Raw genomic sequence first — 18032 nt, forward strand, 5'->3', positions numbered from 1 at the left:
TGAATAAATTTGGTTTATTTAAATCAAATATCAATAGCGAAGGTTAAATATATTTCTAAGATCTTTTCTTCAAATTTATTAAATTTATTTAATTTACTCAACATAAGATAAGAATAGAATTAAAATAGTACAAGTGCACTTGTCTTGATTAATAAAGCGTTGTTAAATGTCTTGCTTATTGGTATTTATTATTAGGAAGTGTATGTCGTTTCCCAGAATCACCGTCTTTTAAGATTGAAAAATATATTTTTATATATATATATATATAATTGGAAATGTATTGCTACAAACTCTGTATCAAATTTCCAAAAGAAGTAGATGAACTGTAGAGATTGTTCCGGATACGTTTAAAAATAAAATAAAACAAAAAAAAAAACCCCAAACCACAAACAACTGAAGCACCCGAAGCAGAGAAATGTCAAGCGGAGGGACACGGGGTCACTCGTCCCACGACAGGACCACGTACAGGGGAGACGGGCCGAGATGTCAGGCTGTGACGCTGGTTATTTTTGATAGCCTTTCACAAAAACTTTTGGGGCAAAATTTAATTCGTCTGGCCTTCAGCTCTGTCTTCTTCCAGATCATGTGTTTCCTTTTTGGCTTCCCCTTCCTTTCCCTCCTGTCTGGAAGCGGGGAATTTGTCCTTGTTGTTCTCTTTTTTCCATTTCATCCTCCTGTTCTGAAACCAGATCTTTACCTGCCTCTCGGTGAGTCCTAGTGCGTGGGACACCTCGATCCTCCTCTTCCTGGTCAGATAAGGGTTAAAGAGGAACTCCTTTTCCAGCTCTAGAGTCTGGAATCGGCTGTATGTTTGTCTTCCTCTCCTCCTACCCGGCGCTGCTGTTTAAAACAAAAACACAGGGGTTTGGAGGTTGCTGTGGTCGTTCAAAACAAGGCGCAGGCGGGGAGCGAGGGCTCGGGGTCCCCCTGGAAATCTCTCGAGGGAAGCCCCACGGAAACGCAGGGAGACAAAGCAGAGGGCGCGGAGGACTCTCGAGCTTTACACTTAAGTGCGGGAAAAACAGCGATAGCAGATGCAGGAAGCGCCTCAGCTCTCCCCCTGGACCCAGTTTGCGGGGTCACTTTTTATGATCTGGCAACCAGCACCCCCCGGCCCTGCACCCTTCCCGTTCAGGCAGCGGCGCCGGGAGCCGGGCGAGCGTGTCACTGCGGCTCTGTGTCCGAGAGGCGACTTTAAGGCTGCTCGTGGGGTGGCAGCCGCCTTCCGCGGAGGTTTCTCTTTGCTTTCTGTATCGCTTTATTATCGCAAGCCACCGCGGGGATAGGAATCGCGGGGAGAGAGGCCGGGAGAAAGGGAGGCAGAGGCAGGGAGCGAGAGGCAGCGGGAAAGAAGCAGGAGGAGGAAAAGAAAGTTTCAAACTCAGACGTGAGATGAAAGCAAATTTTTGACTGCGTCCAACCTTGTGGTCTCATCCAGGGAAACATTTGAGCAGGAGACGAGCTCTGATTTAAGTGGTCTGGTTCCTCGCCAATATTAGCACTGGACGATTTACAGTCAGGATATTGTACCAGCTCGGCCTCTTGCTGTGTCGTAAAAATCTGCTGTCTCTGTAAGTTATCGTATCCGTAAAATTTAGCGGGCTCCCCGTGACAGGTAACCCCGCTGCAGGGGGCAGGAGGCGGAGGCGCGGCGGGGGGAGGAGGAGGCGGCTGGTAGGCGGCCGCGGGGCTCCCCCCGGCCGGGTGGTAAAAGTCCGCGGCCGCGCCGCCGCCGCCCCCCGCCCCGCCGGGCGCGGGGTGCGGGAAACCGGCGGCGGCCGCGCCGTTCCCGTAGAGCAGGGCGGCGGCAGCGGCGGCGGCGGCGGCGGCGGCGTGGCGGCCGCTCACCTCGGGCGCGAAGTGACAGTCGTAGTACGGGGGATTGATGGGCTCCCCCGCCGCCGCCGCCGCCGCCGCCGCCGCCGCCGCCGCCTTGTACTTGGAGTACAGCGGGTTGACAAAGTAGGAGCTCATCGGGGAGGGGGCAGCGGCGGGCGGGGGCGCGGGCACGGGGCGCTGCTCCCGCCGCCGCCGCCGCCGCCGTTGCCTCTACGCCGCGCTCATGCCGCCGCCGCCGCCGCCGCTCGCCCGTGCGCTCCCCGCTCCTGCTCTCCGTGTATGTGGTGACCAGGACTGGAATATAATCGCTCCCAAAATGACCTGCCTCACTGCTTTTACTATTTCCTATTAGGCACACAGCAGCCCGCGCACGCACACGCGCGCACACACACACACACACACACACGATCATGAGCTCAGGGGGGACTTTTGGCTTCAGTTTACATGTGCCGCTCCTCGGGCAAGAAAAAAACCCGGCGCAGCCCTGCCCGGATCCACCCCAACCGCGGCGCCCCCGCCCTCCTCCCCCCCGGTGCACGCTCGCCGGGAGCCGCCGAAACCCCCGGCGCGCAGGGGGGAGGCGGCCGCGCAGATCCCGCGCGATAACCGCGGGCGCGCTGCCCAAGGCGACGCAGTTTGGCCCACCCAGGCTGCGCTGCCCGGCGCTCAGGGTCGCGGCTAAGCCGGCCTGCCGTCCCGGACAGGGACTCGGCCGAGGGAGCTGATGCCCGGCGCAGGGAGCCGGGGGTGTCGGCGAGGGCAGCTGAGGGGTCCGGGCAGCGAAGGGCGGCAGCGCGCAGCGGCCGGGCCCCGGTACCAGCGGGACCTCGAGGTCATTTCCTTGGAGGCGAGCGGAGCGCTGGGAAATGAGATGCACGTTTACCCTTGACGCCGTGCACGCATGGCTGAGGCTCCAGGTTAATTGATACTTAATGGAAATCATGTCTATGAATATACTTTCCATCATTTCACCCTTGGTGGACGTCATTACCGAGGCAGAGAGAGGGAGGAAAGAAAAAAATAAATGTGTGGGTGAGCGGTTAGCACCGCTCCGGGACGCGGTCCGAAATAAGCGAGCCCTGTTCTCCGGGAGGAAGGAAGGAAGGCGCTGCCCGGCAGGCTCGGCGCTGCCCCGGCTCCTCGGGCCGACCGCCCCCGAGGGGGCAGCTCCGTCTCCAGTCCTCTCTTCCCCGCTTCGTCCTGCAGTGGGAAAAAGCTTTTCGGACAGACACCCCCAGGAGCTCAAGTCCACCTTATTTTGAAGAGAGACGAAAAACGTAGGTGAAATATAATGCGGGCCCCGCCAGAGCCACGTGTGACCGTCTGGTGTGAATTGACGAAAAATATTTGTGGTTACATAAAAGGCATCGCAGGCTCCTTCCCCATCAACACCCCGCTCTCCCCACCAACACCCCCGCCTCCGTGCCGCAATTAACTCGCTTTGTCTAGGTGACCAGCCCGGCCGCCCCCCATATGAGCGCCCGGACGGCCCCTGGGCCCGCAGCGACGCCCCCGCCCGGGCAGGGGCCTCCGGCGCGGGGCACACGCCTTTGGGAAGCCGGCGGAGGCTCGGGGACCCCCGAGCAGCCCGGGCCCAGGCGGGAGAGGCCCGGGGGGGGGCCACACGGAATTTTGGTGCTGCAAGGACAGCCAGCAGCAAAAGCCCATGGCCAGAGAGCAGCGGGAAAGCAGGAGGCCAGACCAGGCCTGGCGGGAGCGGCGGCAGAGAAACACCGCCTCACCCTGAGGAGGGGCGCGGAGGGGCCGCGGCTGCTTCCCGCACCCGCGCCGGGGCCCCGCGCCTCTCCGCGTGCTCATCCGGCCGGAGCGCCAGTCCCGTGGGCCAGCACTGCCACAGGTGTGGGGCTGCGGTGCCAGCCGCGAGACCGCGGTTGCCCCCGGCCGGGGGGCGCGGTGCGCGGTGCGCGGAGCGATGCGCGGGGAGCGGGGCGCGGCGGCGGCGCTAGAGTGGAGCGCGGGCGCCCTCTGGCGGCGCGCGGCGGCGGCGGCAGGCAGCGCCCTCCCGCCCCGCGCTGCCCGCGGCTCTCCCTGCCCCGTCGCCAGCCGGTGGTTCCGCCAGAAACCCAAAAGGCTCCGCAAGGCCCCGGTGCCACTGCGGGATACCGGCGCGGCTCTGCACTCCGCCGACGGGGCGCTGGGTGATGAGCGGCTCTTCCTTTGCTTTCTGTTTTTGGATGGGTTTCTTCCTTTTTATTTTTCTTTTCTTTTTCTTTTTTTCTTTTTTGATCTGTCGGAGTTTACACTGCCATTTTCTTAGCACATTTCGGTGACCCTCTTGTATTTATTTTTTTTTTTTTGCCAGTGCTATAATTAACTGCATACAAAGAATGCGCCTCATTTACACATGGCAGCCAGGAAAGACGCCTGAGCTTTGAAGACCGCTGCTATCGCGTTTTCGATCATGTTTCCCCACATATTACACCACGAATTCTCCATGTGTGGTAGTTTCAGAGTTATACGGTTTTGTTTTGAGCATGTTATTTTGTTTGCCCGTGCATTTATGTATTTATGGATTGATTTATGTAAACGAAAGTAAAGATGAATCTTTGTTCACCCCCCCTCCTTCATCACACATGCCTGTGAATTATTCGATATAATGCGTGTGCACGCGACTGTGCATATGTACAAACATATATTAACACAATCAACGGGTAGGAATTAAATTATTGTTGTTTGACACTAAAAGTAATTTCCATGGAAGAACCGCGTTTCGTGTTTCGAAATGTTTGGTTTTCTTTCTGCCATTTTGAAACAAACACACGCAATATTAGGAATAGGGAATCAGAGGGGGGAAAGAAAAAGAAAAGGAAAGAAAGAAAATATACTGGGTAAAATCTGTCAATCTGCCTGAGATAAAATATTAAAAGGAGATGCTGTGGGCTTGGTGACAATTTCTTAACCAGGGCCTCTGCTGGAATCAACATAATAGAGCGTTGTGTGGCAAGAATATTGTTTACGTGTTGTTAGCTATAGATCAGATCCCTCCGTGGTTATTTTCGAAAATATGGAGGCCAACACCGCAGGATTCATGGCAGTCGAATATCCAATAAAACACATTTCAACAAATCAGTGGACTTTGTAAAATCTCTCAGTTTCGTGACCTTCGGGTCTTTTTTGAGTCTGTTGCCTTGGCCCAACGCTGACATATTGAAATTTATAGTCCAAGATTTTAAGACCTAGTTTGTCTGCATTTTTTGGCTTTTTTTTTCCCCTCTAACAAACACAAACATCAAAATAAGGTGGTTTCAAAGAAAAGCGCCATAGCATATCGTAAACTCATTAGGTCCAGACGTCTAGCCATCTCAATGGTTTTATTATACCACGGTTCTTCCTGTTTTAAAAGAATTATAGGTATCTTCTCGACAATGGATGGGAAGCAATGCAACACCTTTTCCTCGCACTGCATGCTTTTGCCTTTTTTTTTTTTAACGGAGGTAAAAAAAAAAAAAAAACAAAACAACATTAAACACCAGGTCCCTCAGCTCAGCTCTCCCCTTAATCTCGAATTAACCGAACTGCTCGTAAATATTTACGGGTCCTTCATTTTAATGGATGCTCTTTAAACAAAGCATTTTTTACAATGAACTTCATCTCAATTATCTTGATAAAGTCATGTGTGTTTATAAATGCAGAAGGCATGCGACGCGTTGCTAAATGAGCTCTCCCCAACAAAGCCGAACGTTTGGAGGCAGCCGTGTCCCGACCCCCCTCCCGAAGCTTCCCAACCTTCAGATTAAGGAGTGCAGGGGTTAGAAACGGCCCAAAGAAAGAGGGGAGGGAAAACCAAAAAAAAAAAAGCGAATAGGCATCATTTTGCTTCATTGGCTCCGGAGGCCCGGTGCGGAAATATTTCCTAAATTACCCCAAGAGGCGGCTGATGTTTCGAAGACCGCCCGTACTCGGGGAGCTCGGGAGCGGCGCGGCAGCGGGCGCACCTACGCGGCGCGGCCGGGGCCGGCCTCTCCGCCACTGACCTCCAGGAGCAGCCAGCCTTTAGGCCAGGCGGGGGGGGAACGATTTTCCTGCGGCCTTTCGTGGCTGCCAGAGGTGCTGCTGCTCCGGCAGCCCTGCCGGGCTTTCCCGCGGCCCCGGCCCGGCAGCGCTCGGGCCGCGGCGGGCTCCGCGGAGGCTGCGCGGGGGCTGCGCGGCGGGGTCGGCGGCGCGGAGGGCATGGCGAGGGACGCACAGATTTCTCCTCTCACCGCAACGCTGTCGTTCGGTCACGGCAGACTTATTGTGTAATAACTGACAACAATTACAATCGGTCCGCAGTTCGAGACACGGGGTGGTTAATTAATACAACAGTCACCGGGGGCAGGGACGCCAGCTAGCCGGGGGACCGGGAGACGTTAGGCCTATTGCGAACGGCTTCAAGGATGAGACAACCTCCTAACAGTGCACTAAAGGGGGGGAATAGCTCATGGCCTCGCTGTGGCATCTATTGCGAAGGAGCGAAATTCAGACCTAGAAAGCAGAGGTTTCGGGTGAGGTTTCCTCTTAGTAAATCGTGGACAACACAGCACCCCCACTGATTTAAGCGGCTGTAATTTAGTATGTATTTTATTATCGTAATTATAATTAATTTCCTCACCTTCATTTTGGCAAAGTAACTATCTAGACTACATCACTTTTAAGAAACATGTCGAACATTTAACATCGGATAGAGTTCCCAAAGCTAACGTGCACTTACAATATCACCAACCAAACGGTCTGGGAAGGAGGAGGGGGGGATGAAGCGACTCTGCAAAACACGTTGGCGAGCAAGACAAAATTTCCCAAAATACCTGACATAGACCACGTTTCACTTCTATCTAAAAAAAAAAAAAAAAAAAAGACCAGATTGATTTAAAGTTCCTGGGGTGGAGGGGCGCGGGAGGGGGAGGAGAAACATATGGGGGGCTGAGGGGGCAGAAGAAAACCAAACCAACAACAACAAAAAAACAACAACCAAAAACGCAACCCAAAACCCTAAAGCCCCAAACTCAAAACTAAAGCAGTATTCACCAACTGCGTTTCTACCCCAGCGTTAGTCTCCTTTATTGCCTTTCTCCTTGTTCATCTTTTTCATTTTCATTCTTCTGTTCTGAAACCAGATTTTGACCTGTCTCTCTGTGAGATTTAAAATCCTAGCTACTTCGTAACGGCGATCTCGGGTGAGGTACATGTTAAAGAGAAATTCCTTTTCCAGTTCCAGAGTTTGATATTTTGTGTAGGGACAACGCTTTTTCCTCGTTGAACGAGCGTGGATCCAGTTTGCTGCAGGGTTATCTGGAAGAAGGGAGGTATATAGGGAACGGGGGGAGGGGGGGGAGAGAAAGGTCGTTAAATTAATTTAACGAAGGATGGACTGTTTTCACAACTTTGGAGGAATTATCATAAAAGCCTTAATGCCCCAGTCTGTTTACTGTACAAATGATGTCTTGATGGTAGGTGGTTATGTGGAGTCTTTTATGGGTGCTTGTTGCTGCTTGCGCTGGGGTAGGCGTCTAGACGTTTTTATAGGTTAGTAAAACTATCAGTTTTGCACATTCGAGCCTTACAGGTTTCGGCAATAAATCAAAGGGGCAATTTCTTTCTTTCTTTCTTTCTTTCTTTCTTTCTTTCTTGCTTTCTTTCTTTCTTGCTTTCTTTCTTTCTTGCTTTCTTTCTCTCCCTCGCTCTCTGCCCCTCTCTCCCTCTCTCTGTCGTCGTCCCCCCCCCCCCCCTTTTTTTTTTTTTTAACTTACTTGGGTCAAGTTGCTGCTGTTTCTCCTCCTTCAGATCGCTGCTCGGGCTGGGGTTGTGGCTGCAGGCGGCGGGGTCCTTGGAGCTGCCGGCAGCCGCCTTCTCCCGGGGCTCCTGGAGGAAGGAGCTGCACGTGTACTCGGGCACACCGATCCCCTGGGACTCCCGGGACGAGGAACACTCAGTCCTTTTGGAGGAGGAGGAGGAGGAGGAGGAGGAAGACGAGGAGGCGGCTGCTCCCGTCTCCGGCTTTATCCCGTAGTGGCGCCCGTTGGAGGAGCCGGAGCTGGACGCGGAGCCGCCGCTGCCGCCGCCGCTGCCGCTGCCGCCGCCGCCCGGGAAGCCCGGGAAGGGCTCAATCCAGGAGCGCACGTAGCGGCCGGCGTCGGCTGCCCCTAAGTGGGGCTGGTGCATGTAGGGGTGGTAGATCCCGGTCATTGCCGCAGACGGCTGAGGGTGAACCGTGGACCAGGAGGTGGAGAACACGGTGGATTTTGGTGCAAAGCTACAGGAGGAAAAATCTGAACTCTCTGCAACACCTGATGGCCTGGAGGTCGCACTGTGACCTCCCTGGACGAATCTACTCCCGTAAACTTCTTCGCTTTCATGGCCTATGAGAGAATCGACATAATAGTTACTTATGGTGCCACTAGACGACATTTTAGGCTCCCCTCTTAGTCATATAAAAGGTTACACTGTTAACTGTATATGATACCCTCCCGGAGAACAATCGTAGTATTTTGCAGACTGCAACCCTCAACCATTGGTTGCGGAGCCCACGTGATCATATTTACCAATACTGCGAGTAAATCAATCCGCTAAACTGGGGCTACTGTGATTTAAAAAAAAAAAAAAAAAAAAATCATCATCAACAACGGCCCCGCACAGCGCGCCGCGCCTGCTGCGCGCCCGGACCGCGCCGGGGCCGCCCGCCCTGCCCGCCCTGCCTGCCCTCTTGCCCGCCCGCCCTGCCTGCCCTGCCCTGCCCGCCTGCCTGCCCTGCTTGCCCTGCTTGCCCGCCCGCCCTGCCCTGCCCCGCTCGCCCGCCCGCGCTGCCCGCCTGCCCGCCTGCCTGCCCTGCCCGTCCGCGGCGCGGCGGGCGTGGCTGCGCTGGCAGCCCACGGCCGCGGCAGGCGCGGACTATTTCTTCACCTCCTTTGAGTGATTTCTGCCATTCATTTCTTAATCAATGAGAGGCAGGGCGTTTAAATAAATCCAACAGCCTTGGCTTGCTAATCACACTCCAAGCTGCTGAGGAAACCCGCTGGGAAAGGGGGATTCTTGCCTGTAAAAACAAACCATCGCAAGCTGGGACTGTAACGACTTCTCATAAAACAGGAAAATGTTACAGTAAAAGCACATTGCGGTACTTCCATATTTCAGAGCATGTGCGGGTATGACTATCCGCTCCCCACCCCCACCCCCTCGGACGGAAAGTTTCCACGGAAAGGATACACTTTTAAAAAGAGATGCCCATTGTGTTGTTTTAAAACAGGTGGAAGACCTCTGTAATGATTTTATGCCTTTCAATAAAAATTTTATGAGGTGTATTTGATTATAGATTAATGTGTCCCTAATAAAATGGACGGATGGAAACAGCAAAGCCTCTGTCTCCGAGCACAACTGGCGTGTGGCTGAACACATGCTCCTCTATCTGTGAAACTTCGGGGCTACGCAGCTCCAAAACACAGCCCCCCTTACGGTGCCCAGCGCGGCCCGCGGAGGGACGCGGGCGAAGGCTGCCCGGAGGAGGGAGGGAGGCCGCCCGACGCGGCGGGCAGCTCCGCGGCCGCGGGGCAGGGGCCGCGCAGGCGAGCGGGCAGGCTCCGGCGCGCCGAGGGGCAGGGGGCTGCCGCTGCCCCCCGCTCGCCGGCAGAGCAGCCTCCTCCGCCCCTAGGTCAGGGGGAGCCGGGCCGGGCCGCGCGGGCCACGTTCAATGCCTACAGGAGACTTTTTTGCCCTCCGCTTTGTCTTCCTTTCCCTTCCCTCTCCTCCTCTCCCTCCCCGGCCCACCTATCCTTCCCCGAGCGAAACGGTGCCCGGTTAGCATCGAAAACCAGATTACCCATGGTCTTGTGCCCACGCCTGCTCTCCTGAGCGAGGGACGGCGGCTGTGTCGGGATCTGGAGGAAATGCACAGAGTTAGTGGAGAGCCCGCAGCACAGCCCGCCGAGGGCACAAACAACAGCACTGAGAAAACACTTCCTACTCGCCGGCCGGTATGAGGAAGGGACTGAAATTCCTGTTTATTTAATGATTTATTACTCTTTTTGCTTGTTTTCTTCCCTTTTTCTTATCTTCCCCCCCCCCTTTCTCTCTCTCTCTCTCTTTTTTTGATCATCTCCCTTTAGCATTTTCCTTTGCGTTTTCATACTTCTCCTACATTTTTCCCTAGTAGCTGGGTTTGTGATATGGCGAAGAATTGTCCCTCGCTTCACATATATATATAAATTGATAAGGAAGGCGGATTAGAGTGAACCGCCTTTTTTACATACGTTAAACACTTGGTATGGAGCCAGCTAATTACTTCCCACTGCTGAAACTTCTTTGGTGAGGCATCGAGTATCTTTAAAGGAAAATAAAAGACGGTTCAAATGTATGCAATATTTAAAGGGGGGCGGGTTGAGTTTCAGCACTGTTTTGTTGTTTGTTTTCGAGACGAGAGCAAGCACAAAATACCTACGCGCTTGCGGCTCCCGCAGCTTCAAAATGGTGATGCTTTGGTTTGAGGAAAATATACCTCTGCCTTACCAGTAAACGTGCACGTGAGGAAGTATTGGCTTAAATTAAATACCAGCGACAAGAGAGCAAAACACAACGCCACCAGCAGCGATATGAGCAGTATCAGCGTCCTCGAGTCAGACAACATTGGCACTGTCTTGGATTTAATTTCTGGATTCAGAAACTGAATCAAGGGAAGGAACGGGCGTTGATTGTGAGCAAGCTGGTTTCCCAGCGCAAACAGTAGCGACGCTATTTTTCCAGTACCGTTTGAAGGTGAAAGTATGCCCAAGTATTTGCACTTCAATTTGGAGTCATGTTCATTTGCAAGCCATTTGCAGTTCTGCTTCGTATTTCTGCTCACACAGGCACTCAGCCGCTCTCACACACACGCGCCCTTCCTCAGCTTCCAGTGCAGAGCCCTGCTAATATAGCATTTTTCAGCTATGTACCGAAAGCGTTAAGAGTCGTGAACTTCATTATCTGGATGTGTGCTACTAAAATGGAATTGCGCGAAATAAAACGATCTCTGAGCAAACAGAAACGGTGCATGGTGACAAAAGTAGGTCTGAAGAGGCTGGTGTACTTTTGTAAGCACGCTTGGGAGCATTTCTGCTCAAAAAAGCCAACCCTGCCAGATGTTTGAGGGAGTATTTTCCCATCCACCATCTTCTGAAAACTCTTGAGCTGACCAAGAACCGAACTCCTTAAGATTTATTTATATCCAGCTTTGCATTGGGTATGGTGGGTTTTTTTTAAGCAAGTAAAGACACGAAATCAAAGTCTACACTTTGTAAGCACGCAGTGACTGATATTTTTTAAATCAACATACGAACGTCAAATAAAATGACACACATATTGCTGACAGCTTGTAGTAGAAAGATTTTTTATCACTTACCATTTATGAGTTGATTGGATGAGGATGTCCAGTTTAGGTCATAATATTTTACTACGTTTTTCTTTTTTTTTTTCTTTCTCTTTTTTTTTTTTTTTTTGCATTCAGTTTGTCAGACTGCGAACATCACACAACATTTTATCAATTAATCATTTGTTTACAGGCACAATTATAAATGAATTAGGTTTACATCATTTCCCGCCCCAGTCTCCACCCCACCCCTAAAAAAAGGAAGGGGGAGGGAAAAAAAAAAAAAGAAAAGAGGGGGAAAAGAGAGAAAGAAAACCAGGCAGACACACACAAAGACCAGAAAATGGCAAAGAAGGTACATCAGTCCAAAGAGCTGCTGACAGGGAAAGATCAGGAGACCAACCTGGGTCCGTGCTTTAAACATTTGTAGAAAACCAAAGGAACCGCAGTAGTTTACAGAGTTTATTGCATTATACATGCGAACAGAACATGCACAAGAAGGACATATTGCTGCTGAACGACTACTATTCCACATATGCACCACAAGGAAATCTCTACAATGGAGAAGAAGGAAATATTCCATTTTACGAAGGACAATCTCTAAATTCATTTGCGAGGATAGTTACATTATAATGTGCTTCTCTTTCCCCCCGCCCCCAAAGTTTCCCCACCTCTTTTTCTTAAAGTATTGAACGTACTCAAAACGTTATGGCCCGTGTAACAGCCCCACATAAATACCATTTTGTTAGTAAAAACATGAAAAAGTCACATTGCTTGGATGTTCGACAGTTCCAATAAGTTAAGACCAAATGATAATATTCAATAATAGTTACCCTGCATTACGATGAGAACAAAAATAAATTACACGTGCTAGGTTTTATATATACTCGTCATAGTAATACATATTCACTTGCAGCGCTAAAAGAAGGACGAAGAGTCACATTCTATCAGAAAAACAAAACAAAACAAAACAAAACAAAATAAAACTGGAAAATGCCGGGTTTTGCCAGAGTCTCTCCTGCCTTTAGCAAGTGGCGGTGCTGTGCCCATTCCTCACTGGTGCCCCCCCCGGGGTTAGGGTTTAAGAGAAGGTCAGATTAGCGGTCAGTTCCCGGATTCGGTTCTCCCTGCTCATCTTCTTGAGCTTCATTCTGCGGTTTTGAAACCAAATCTTGACCTGCCTGTCAGTGAGGTTTACGCTCTTACTGATCTCTAGACGGCGCTCTCGAGTGAGATACATATTGAATAAGAACTCTTTCTCTAATTCCAGTGTTTGGTGTTTAGTATAAGGACACCTCTTCTTTCTGCCACTCTTTGCAGTTAGCCAATTGCTTGTTGGAGTATCAGACTTGATTTCCTCTATCAAAATCAAAGAAGAAGAAGAAAAAAAATCAAAAATACCTCAGGCTGTTAGAGTGTACCCTTGGCCATGACCCCTTCTCTGCAGTGTCTGGTAGATATGGTGGATGTTGGCATTAAACAGAGCTCGGGTGAGGTGTGGGCACGAGAGCGGATCTGCTGCCAGGCTGGGCTCGCCCGTCCCCGCCACACGGCACCCTGCCTTGCGGCCGCCCCTCTCTCCTGCCCCTTCCAGAAATGGGCTCTCAAGTTTTCAGCTGGCGTTTAGTTTTTCAACAATGTTTAGCCTGACACCCAGCCCCATGGCCACATTTAACGGGTCGAGCCTCGCCATGGCCGCCTCGGGCTCCCACGACACTTGCAACGAAAATATCCCAATTACCAAACACCCTCGCACTGTATTTTCAAGCAGCTTCCCCCCAGCCATCAGCTGAATTGCACAAGCACACCTAGAGCACACATAGGCGTTTTCCCAGCCAAAAAGATATACAAGAAATTAACACTCTCTGCCTCGGATATTTTTTTTTTTCATTTTCATTTTAGATTTTTTTTTTTTTTCACTAGAAAGTAATCTGCGCCATATCAACCTAGACCTGGGCTGCTAAATATAATTCAGATAAAGAGAATCTCCATGCACACGTAGGGTAAAAATCGACCTAGAGGTTGCAAAGTACATTTGATAGCAGAAAATTTCCCGTTTTGGGATTCTTCGACACACGCCGTTCGAAAGGAAGGCTTTAGTGCACTTTTAAAGGGAAAATAAAATCAGATTACCACCACCTTTAGCTTTCAAACGCATTAGTAAAATACTGTTGCACTTTGGAGACCAACCCAAGGTTATCTAAAGCACCACATTGAAATATTCCACCTTTGGACCAGGCAGATAGCGGGCTGCTGCTTTCATTGTGCATTTGTTTCCAACTCTACCCAGCCTGGTAGCACCTATTCCTCACCTATTTTAATAGGATCGTAATTAACTTTAAATGCAATCAAACAGCAGTAAGGCTCAGTGGAAAAAAAAAAAATCAGCGAAATATTACGAGAGAAAAGTTGAGCTGGGTCGTATTTTACAACCTCCAGACCTGCTTTTTAGAGGTATGGGGCTGCTTTTGGCTGCTGCAGCGCGTTAGGGAGCACACGGCTATATTCCCCGCATCACAGAGGCGGTCTGCATGCACGAGAGAGGCAGATCTCTACAGAAAATCTTTGGACCCTTTTGTGAAGCATTTTTGCCTGCCAAAATCTTCAGAGACACAGCACCTGCAGCCCGATACTCCTTATCATTAAATGTGATGGCTGTGATGCTCGTTAGTATATTCGAGCGTGCTTTATGGTGCTGGCGTGTTGGAGTTACACCACGGCACGGCTTAAACTCGGTAATACAGACCTTTACTCTCCTTCTCCTGGACTTTCTGGGCTGGACACGGAGCCTTCGGGCAGGCAGCTCCGCTCGTCTTGCAACGTGGACTTGGGCTCGGGACTTTCCACTTGAGAGAACTTTAGCGGTGCTGTCTTGGTTGTTCGGGTTTTCATTCATTTTCTTTTCCAGCTGAAGTTGCGCAGATATCTGCGGTTTGGAGCTGCCGCGAGGATTTAACTGTAACATTACAGTTGAACTCGTTTCAGGGCTATTATTGTACTCTTGGGTTTTCCCAGTGGCGTAGGTCTGGCTCAGTCTAAAATATCCTGGGACGGGAAACCTCGGGTTCTCAATGGGGCATGATTCAGACACCAGCCTCTGGTAGGAAGGGACGTCTGCAGAAATGAGTTTGGATCTCTTATCGGAATACATGCAGCAATTGCTTTCTTCTTTAATATTTGTAGTGAAGGAACAAGTGGGGACCTGCTGTGTAACAGGTTGCTCTATTCGACAAGATCTGTTCGGGTCTGTCCAAGTGTCTACTTGAGGTATATAAGGATGTACATTCATACCCATATTTTGGTGATTAACTTCTCTTTTAGCCAGAGACGGAAGGAGTCCACAGGTTTGCATCCCATACGTCCCAATGTCTGTGCTAGGTGGCATATACATGCTGGCGCTGTTGGAGTAGAAACTGTCACTCCTGCACGCACTGATGAGAGAATCTACTAAAAAAGTATTAGCGGCAGGAGAGCTGTTGGGAAAGGACATTTTGGGGCGGAATTTGAGGAAGAGAGATTGTGTCCTTTGTAGGCTGACATCTCTAGGAAAACATTCCCGTGTAATTGCGGATGCCTCCGCGCGAACCACATGACAGCCGGGCCAATGGCAGCGCCCGCCGCCCCGCGCCCCGCCGCCCCGCCGCTGACGTGCCCGCCGCGCCGCCCCGCCGCGCCCCGCCGCGGTCAACAGCGACCCCTAGGCCGCCGCGCCGGCACCGCACCGCGCCGCGCCGCGCCGAGCCGCGCCGCGCCGCCCCGCACCGCCCTGCCGCGCCGCGCCGCGCCGCGCCCGCCGCCCGCGCTGCGGCAGCCGGCCCGGGCCCCGCCGGGCCCCGCCGCACCGCACCGCGCCGCGCCGAGCCGCGCCCCCCCGCGCCGCGGAGCCTCCGCGGGCGCGCATCCCCCCCCGCCCCCGGGTGGCGCGACCGGCGGAAAAACGTGCCTCCCTCCCCGTGATGGCTCCTGTAAAAGCCCCGCTTCTGACAAGTGCGGGGACAAAAAGGTTGCGGGATTTATTAATGCGTATTAAGGAGAATCAGGGGCGATCAATAAAAGCCTCATCTACATTCTTGGCTACTTGTAATTTTCTTGCTTCTGAAGCTTTTTCAAGAGTTATACCCTCTGTTGCCGCGCACGGGAAGATATTTTTATTAACAAATCAATCCAGACTTTGTAAAGGATAAGATTAATAGGTAAGATTTAGCATAATGGCGTTCGCGTTATGAATTATTGAAATTATACTATTGATTTTTTTTCCTCGCTGCTAACCGAGAAGGTCAATTTTTGTTTTAACACAAATCGTCAAATATTAAAAGCTAGACTTTTGTCATAACTCGAGTTTTATAGGGAGGCTGCGTTCCTAAAATTATTTTACAACGCTCTCTCCCGACCGCCTGGGAAAAAAAAAAAAAAAAAAAAGTGGGATTTTCACTTGCCCTGGAAACTGAAAGCATCGTCAAGATAATTTCTTCTTCCGTAGTATTGCTCATTAAAAAACACACAGAAACTCGTATCCTCACTGCACTCTTCCAGCACTTTTTCTTTTTTTTTTTCTTAAGACGAGAGAGAAATGCATCTGTGTTATTTAAAAAAAATATCGAAGGCAACAGTAACTGTCTACATGGCAAATCAGATTTTCCCGTCCCAACATTTAAAACATGTTTTACTGTTTTTTTCCCCCATTCGTACCCATATTTACACTCGAAGCTATTACATTTTAAATAGTGATGGTACAAACTGTTCATTGCTCTTTTCCTTTTCTTTTCTTTCTTTCTTTTCCTTCCTTCTTTCGTTCCTCCTTTTTTTTTTTTTTTTTAACTATTCTCAAACTGGAGTATTTCTTATCTGGGATTAATGCTGTCAAGGACTCTCATGCAGACAAAGTGAACTTGTTGATGATTTTTGTTTCGGATTCATCCGCCTGTTTATTTTGGGCCTTTCTACCATCAAAACACCCTTTCAGATCCCCAAGAGCAGGCAGCACGTGAAAGGATTAAAAAAAAAAAATCAAATGCGTCTTTCGCACAGCTGAAAGCACGCGTTTTCCCCCAGCGTGGGTTTGAATTTTGCTCTGTTTCCCGGCGTTTGGGCGTTTTGCACTTTACCGCACACTTTACAACCGCTGGAAACAATAACCCTGTTTAAAATTTCGCTGTGGCAATGAGACAGACCTTTTAAAACCTTATCGCAGCTGTTTCAAATACAACATCATTGTCAGGTTAAGAGCCAGTGGCTTTTATAGCTGCAGCCTCCAGCTTCTGGCTTGCCGGAGAGTTTAAATATTACCTTCGTAATATTCGCTGCTCTCAAGATTCTTTTCGCAGCGTCCCCTGCGCCCGCCGGAGCCCCCTGCCCTCTCCGGGCACGCTTCGCCGCCACCGAGGGCTGAGCAGAGGAACGGGGGCTTCGGCGAGATGCCTGTTTAAGATCATGATCAGAGCCATTGCTAAGATTTCCCTGTGCCGGGAGAGAAGCTGCGCCGGAGCCCCCGACGCTCCCTCCGAGCGCGGCGTTTCCCCCCCTCGCTTTCTAGCAATTTCCTCTTCTTCAACAACAGCCCGGACAACCCACAGAGCTTAAAGAAACAAAATACTATTTTCCTTGACGCAGTTTAGGACCTGACTGTTAAATCTAATCAGGAATTTTATGCCCATCAAATGGCTCTTTCATAATCCTTTATTTACACTTTTAGAAAAGGGGGTCCCAGAAATATCCCAGTTGAAGTGGTAGCCCAGAGGTTTGCAGCGGGTTTCGCCCGACAGTAAAGTTAAAACAATAAGCAAACGCTGAGCTGCTTTCCACGCCAGCCTGGCTGGTGCTAGAGGAGCTGACTTCTTGCCTCCTGATTAGACATGAGGGCTCTTTGATTTTGGTAATTGAAAATATGAATTTCTTGCATGTCACTACACGGAAACTCAGATGATGGTTGTGATGGCGGTGATTTAAATATCGCGTTCAGGACTGGCAAACGGCTCAGTGAGACCCTTCGCTCACGATAAATCATGAGGGGTTTTAAAAACGGGCAGCAAATTTTTATTGAAAATGAACAGTAGGAAAGTTTAAGTTTGATGCAAATAGTAGTTGAATAAACATGCGAGAGCCACTGGGGAACTGGGGACTTAGGCTCCGGGCATTAAATGTCACTCTTGTTTTAAATCATATTAAAATGGAATCAAGTAATTAACATTAATAAATAAATCAATATTGTGCAATAAACGAGATATACAATCTACATTATATAAAGGTTTTGCTCTCAGAGCCCCATATTTTTCCGAAGGAGAGAGGAGAGGAAAAAAAAAAAAAAAAAGAAAACCGAACCAATGGTCCATGCAGATGTAAATTACTGTTTGTAATAAAGCATAGGTGGACATTACAGTTTCTCCTCTAGCAAATGTCAGACTGAAACTTGAGGTTACCAGACGTGGCAGCAGGGCTTAATTTTCACTGCCTTATCTTCCTAAACCTTATTACTGGTGATATGATTATTTTTTGGCTCGACTGTGCTGAGGATTCTCATAGTTGCAGTTTGCTGTGTTTGTGTCTCATTATGGGAGGGGGATGGGAGAGAGGTACGAAAGAGGCTAGATATTTTGCAGATGCCTTCAGTAACAAAGGTACGGCGAGAAATATCTTATTCGAAAACAGACTGGAACCCAGGAAGGCTTTAGTAAAATTCCTTTCATTTACTCGATTTCAGCATTTTATGTAGTGTGCCTTTAAATGCGCGGATTGTATATTTTATGCCACGCTTTATATTGCAGGGAGCTTGAAGAATAGTTTTTATTTAAGGGGGGAAAAAAAAATTGGCTACGATATTGTGTCCCTTCTTTTAATATTGTAACTGTCACGTTGCCCAGATTTC

General features: G+C 50.2%; 3 protein-coding genes across 7 annotated transcripts; all 3 read right to left on the reverse strand.

Moving 5' to 3' along the window:
- Window positions 1-544: 544 nt before the first annotated feature.
- On the reverse strand, window positions 545-1974 carry HOXD8 (homeobox D8). Of its 3 annotated transcripts, XM_086615707.1 has the most exons (3): window positions 1849-1974; window positions 1422-1569; window positions 545-840 (listed from the first exon to the last, which is right to left on the reverse strand). In XM_086615707.1, the coding sequence occupies exons 1-3, from the start codon at window positions 1972-1974 to the stop codon at window positions 545-547; spliced, it is 570 nt and encodes a 189-aa protein (XP_086471833.1). The 3 variants fall into 3 exon arrangements, with proteins under 3 accessions (XP_086471833.1, XP_086471832.1, XP_009981026.2); XM_086615706.1 differs by having other exon boundaries at window positions 545-837; window positions 1422-1974; XM_009982724.2 differs by having other exon boundaries at window positions 1422-1974.
- Window positions 1975-6133: 4159 nt separating this feature from the next.
- On the reverse strand, window positions 6134-9678 carry HOXD9 (homeobox D9). 3 transcript variants are annotated; one of them, XM_086616065.1, is made up of 3 exons: window positions 9650-9678; window positions 7587-8195; window positions 6134-7128 (listed from the first exon to the last, which is right to left on the reverse strand). In XM_086616065.1, exons 1-3 carry the CDS (start codon window positions 9651-9653, stop codon window positions 6887-6889), a joined length of 855 nt encoding a protein of 284 aa, XP_086472191.1. In that variant the 5' UTR covers window positions 9654-9678; the 3' UTR covers window positions 6134-6886. The 3 variants fall into 3 exon arrangements, with proteins under 3 accessions (XP_086472191.1, XP_086472190.1, XP_086472189.1); XM_086616064.1 differs by lacking the exon at window positions 9650-9678 and having other exon boundaries at window positions 6134-6671; window positions 6865-7128; window positions 7587-8312; XM_086616063.1 differs by lacking the exon at window positions 9650-9678 and having other exon boundaries at window positions 7587-8312.
- A 2163-nt stretch (window positions 9679-11841) lies between these two features.
- Window positions 11842-14716, reverse strand: HOXD10 (homeobox D10). Its single transcript, XM_009992098.2, is given in 4 exon segments — window positions 11842-12529; window positions 13917-13938; window positions 13940-14023; window positions 14025-14716. Coding segments are annotated over 4 exon segments (1020 nt in total). The 5' UTR covers window positions 14661-14716; the 3' UTR covers window positions 11842-12251.
- Between the last annotated feature and the right edge of the window lie 3316 nt (window positions 14717-18032).

Source organism: Tauraco erythrolophus, chromosome 8 (genome assembly GCF_009769465.1).
Source record: "Tauraco erythrolophus isolate bTauEry1 chromosome 8, bTauEry1.pri, whole genome shotgun sequence".
In the NCBI taxonomy this organism is placed as follows: Eukaryota; Metazoa; Chordata; class Aves; order Musophagiformes; family Musophagidae; genus Tauraco; species Tauraco erythrolophus.

What these genes read in the sequence shown, in the direction of transcription:
- HOXD8 (XM_009982724.2), bottom strand. Translation starts at nt 1,974, where the DNA reads ATGAGCTCCTACTTTGTCAACCCGCTGTACTCCAAGTACAAGGCGGCG. An exon ending in TCCCTGGATGAGACCACAAG is followed by an intron (nt 841 to 1,421) that starts GTTGGACGCAGT and finishes TGTTTTAAACAG; the next exon opens with CAGCGCCGGGTAGGAGGAGA.
- HOXD9 (XM_086616064.1), bottom strand. Translation starts at nt 8,244, where the DNA reads ATGTCGTCTAGTGGCACCATAAGTAACTATTATGTCGATTCTCTCATA. An exon ending in ACAGCAGCAACTTGACCCAA is followed by an intron (nt 7,129 to 7,586) that starts GTAAGTTAAAAA and finishes CCCTTCTTCCAG; the next exon opens with ATAACCCTGCAGCAAACTGG.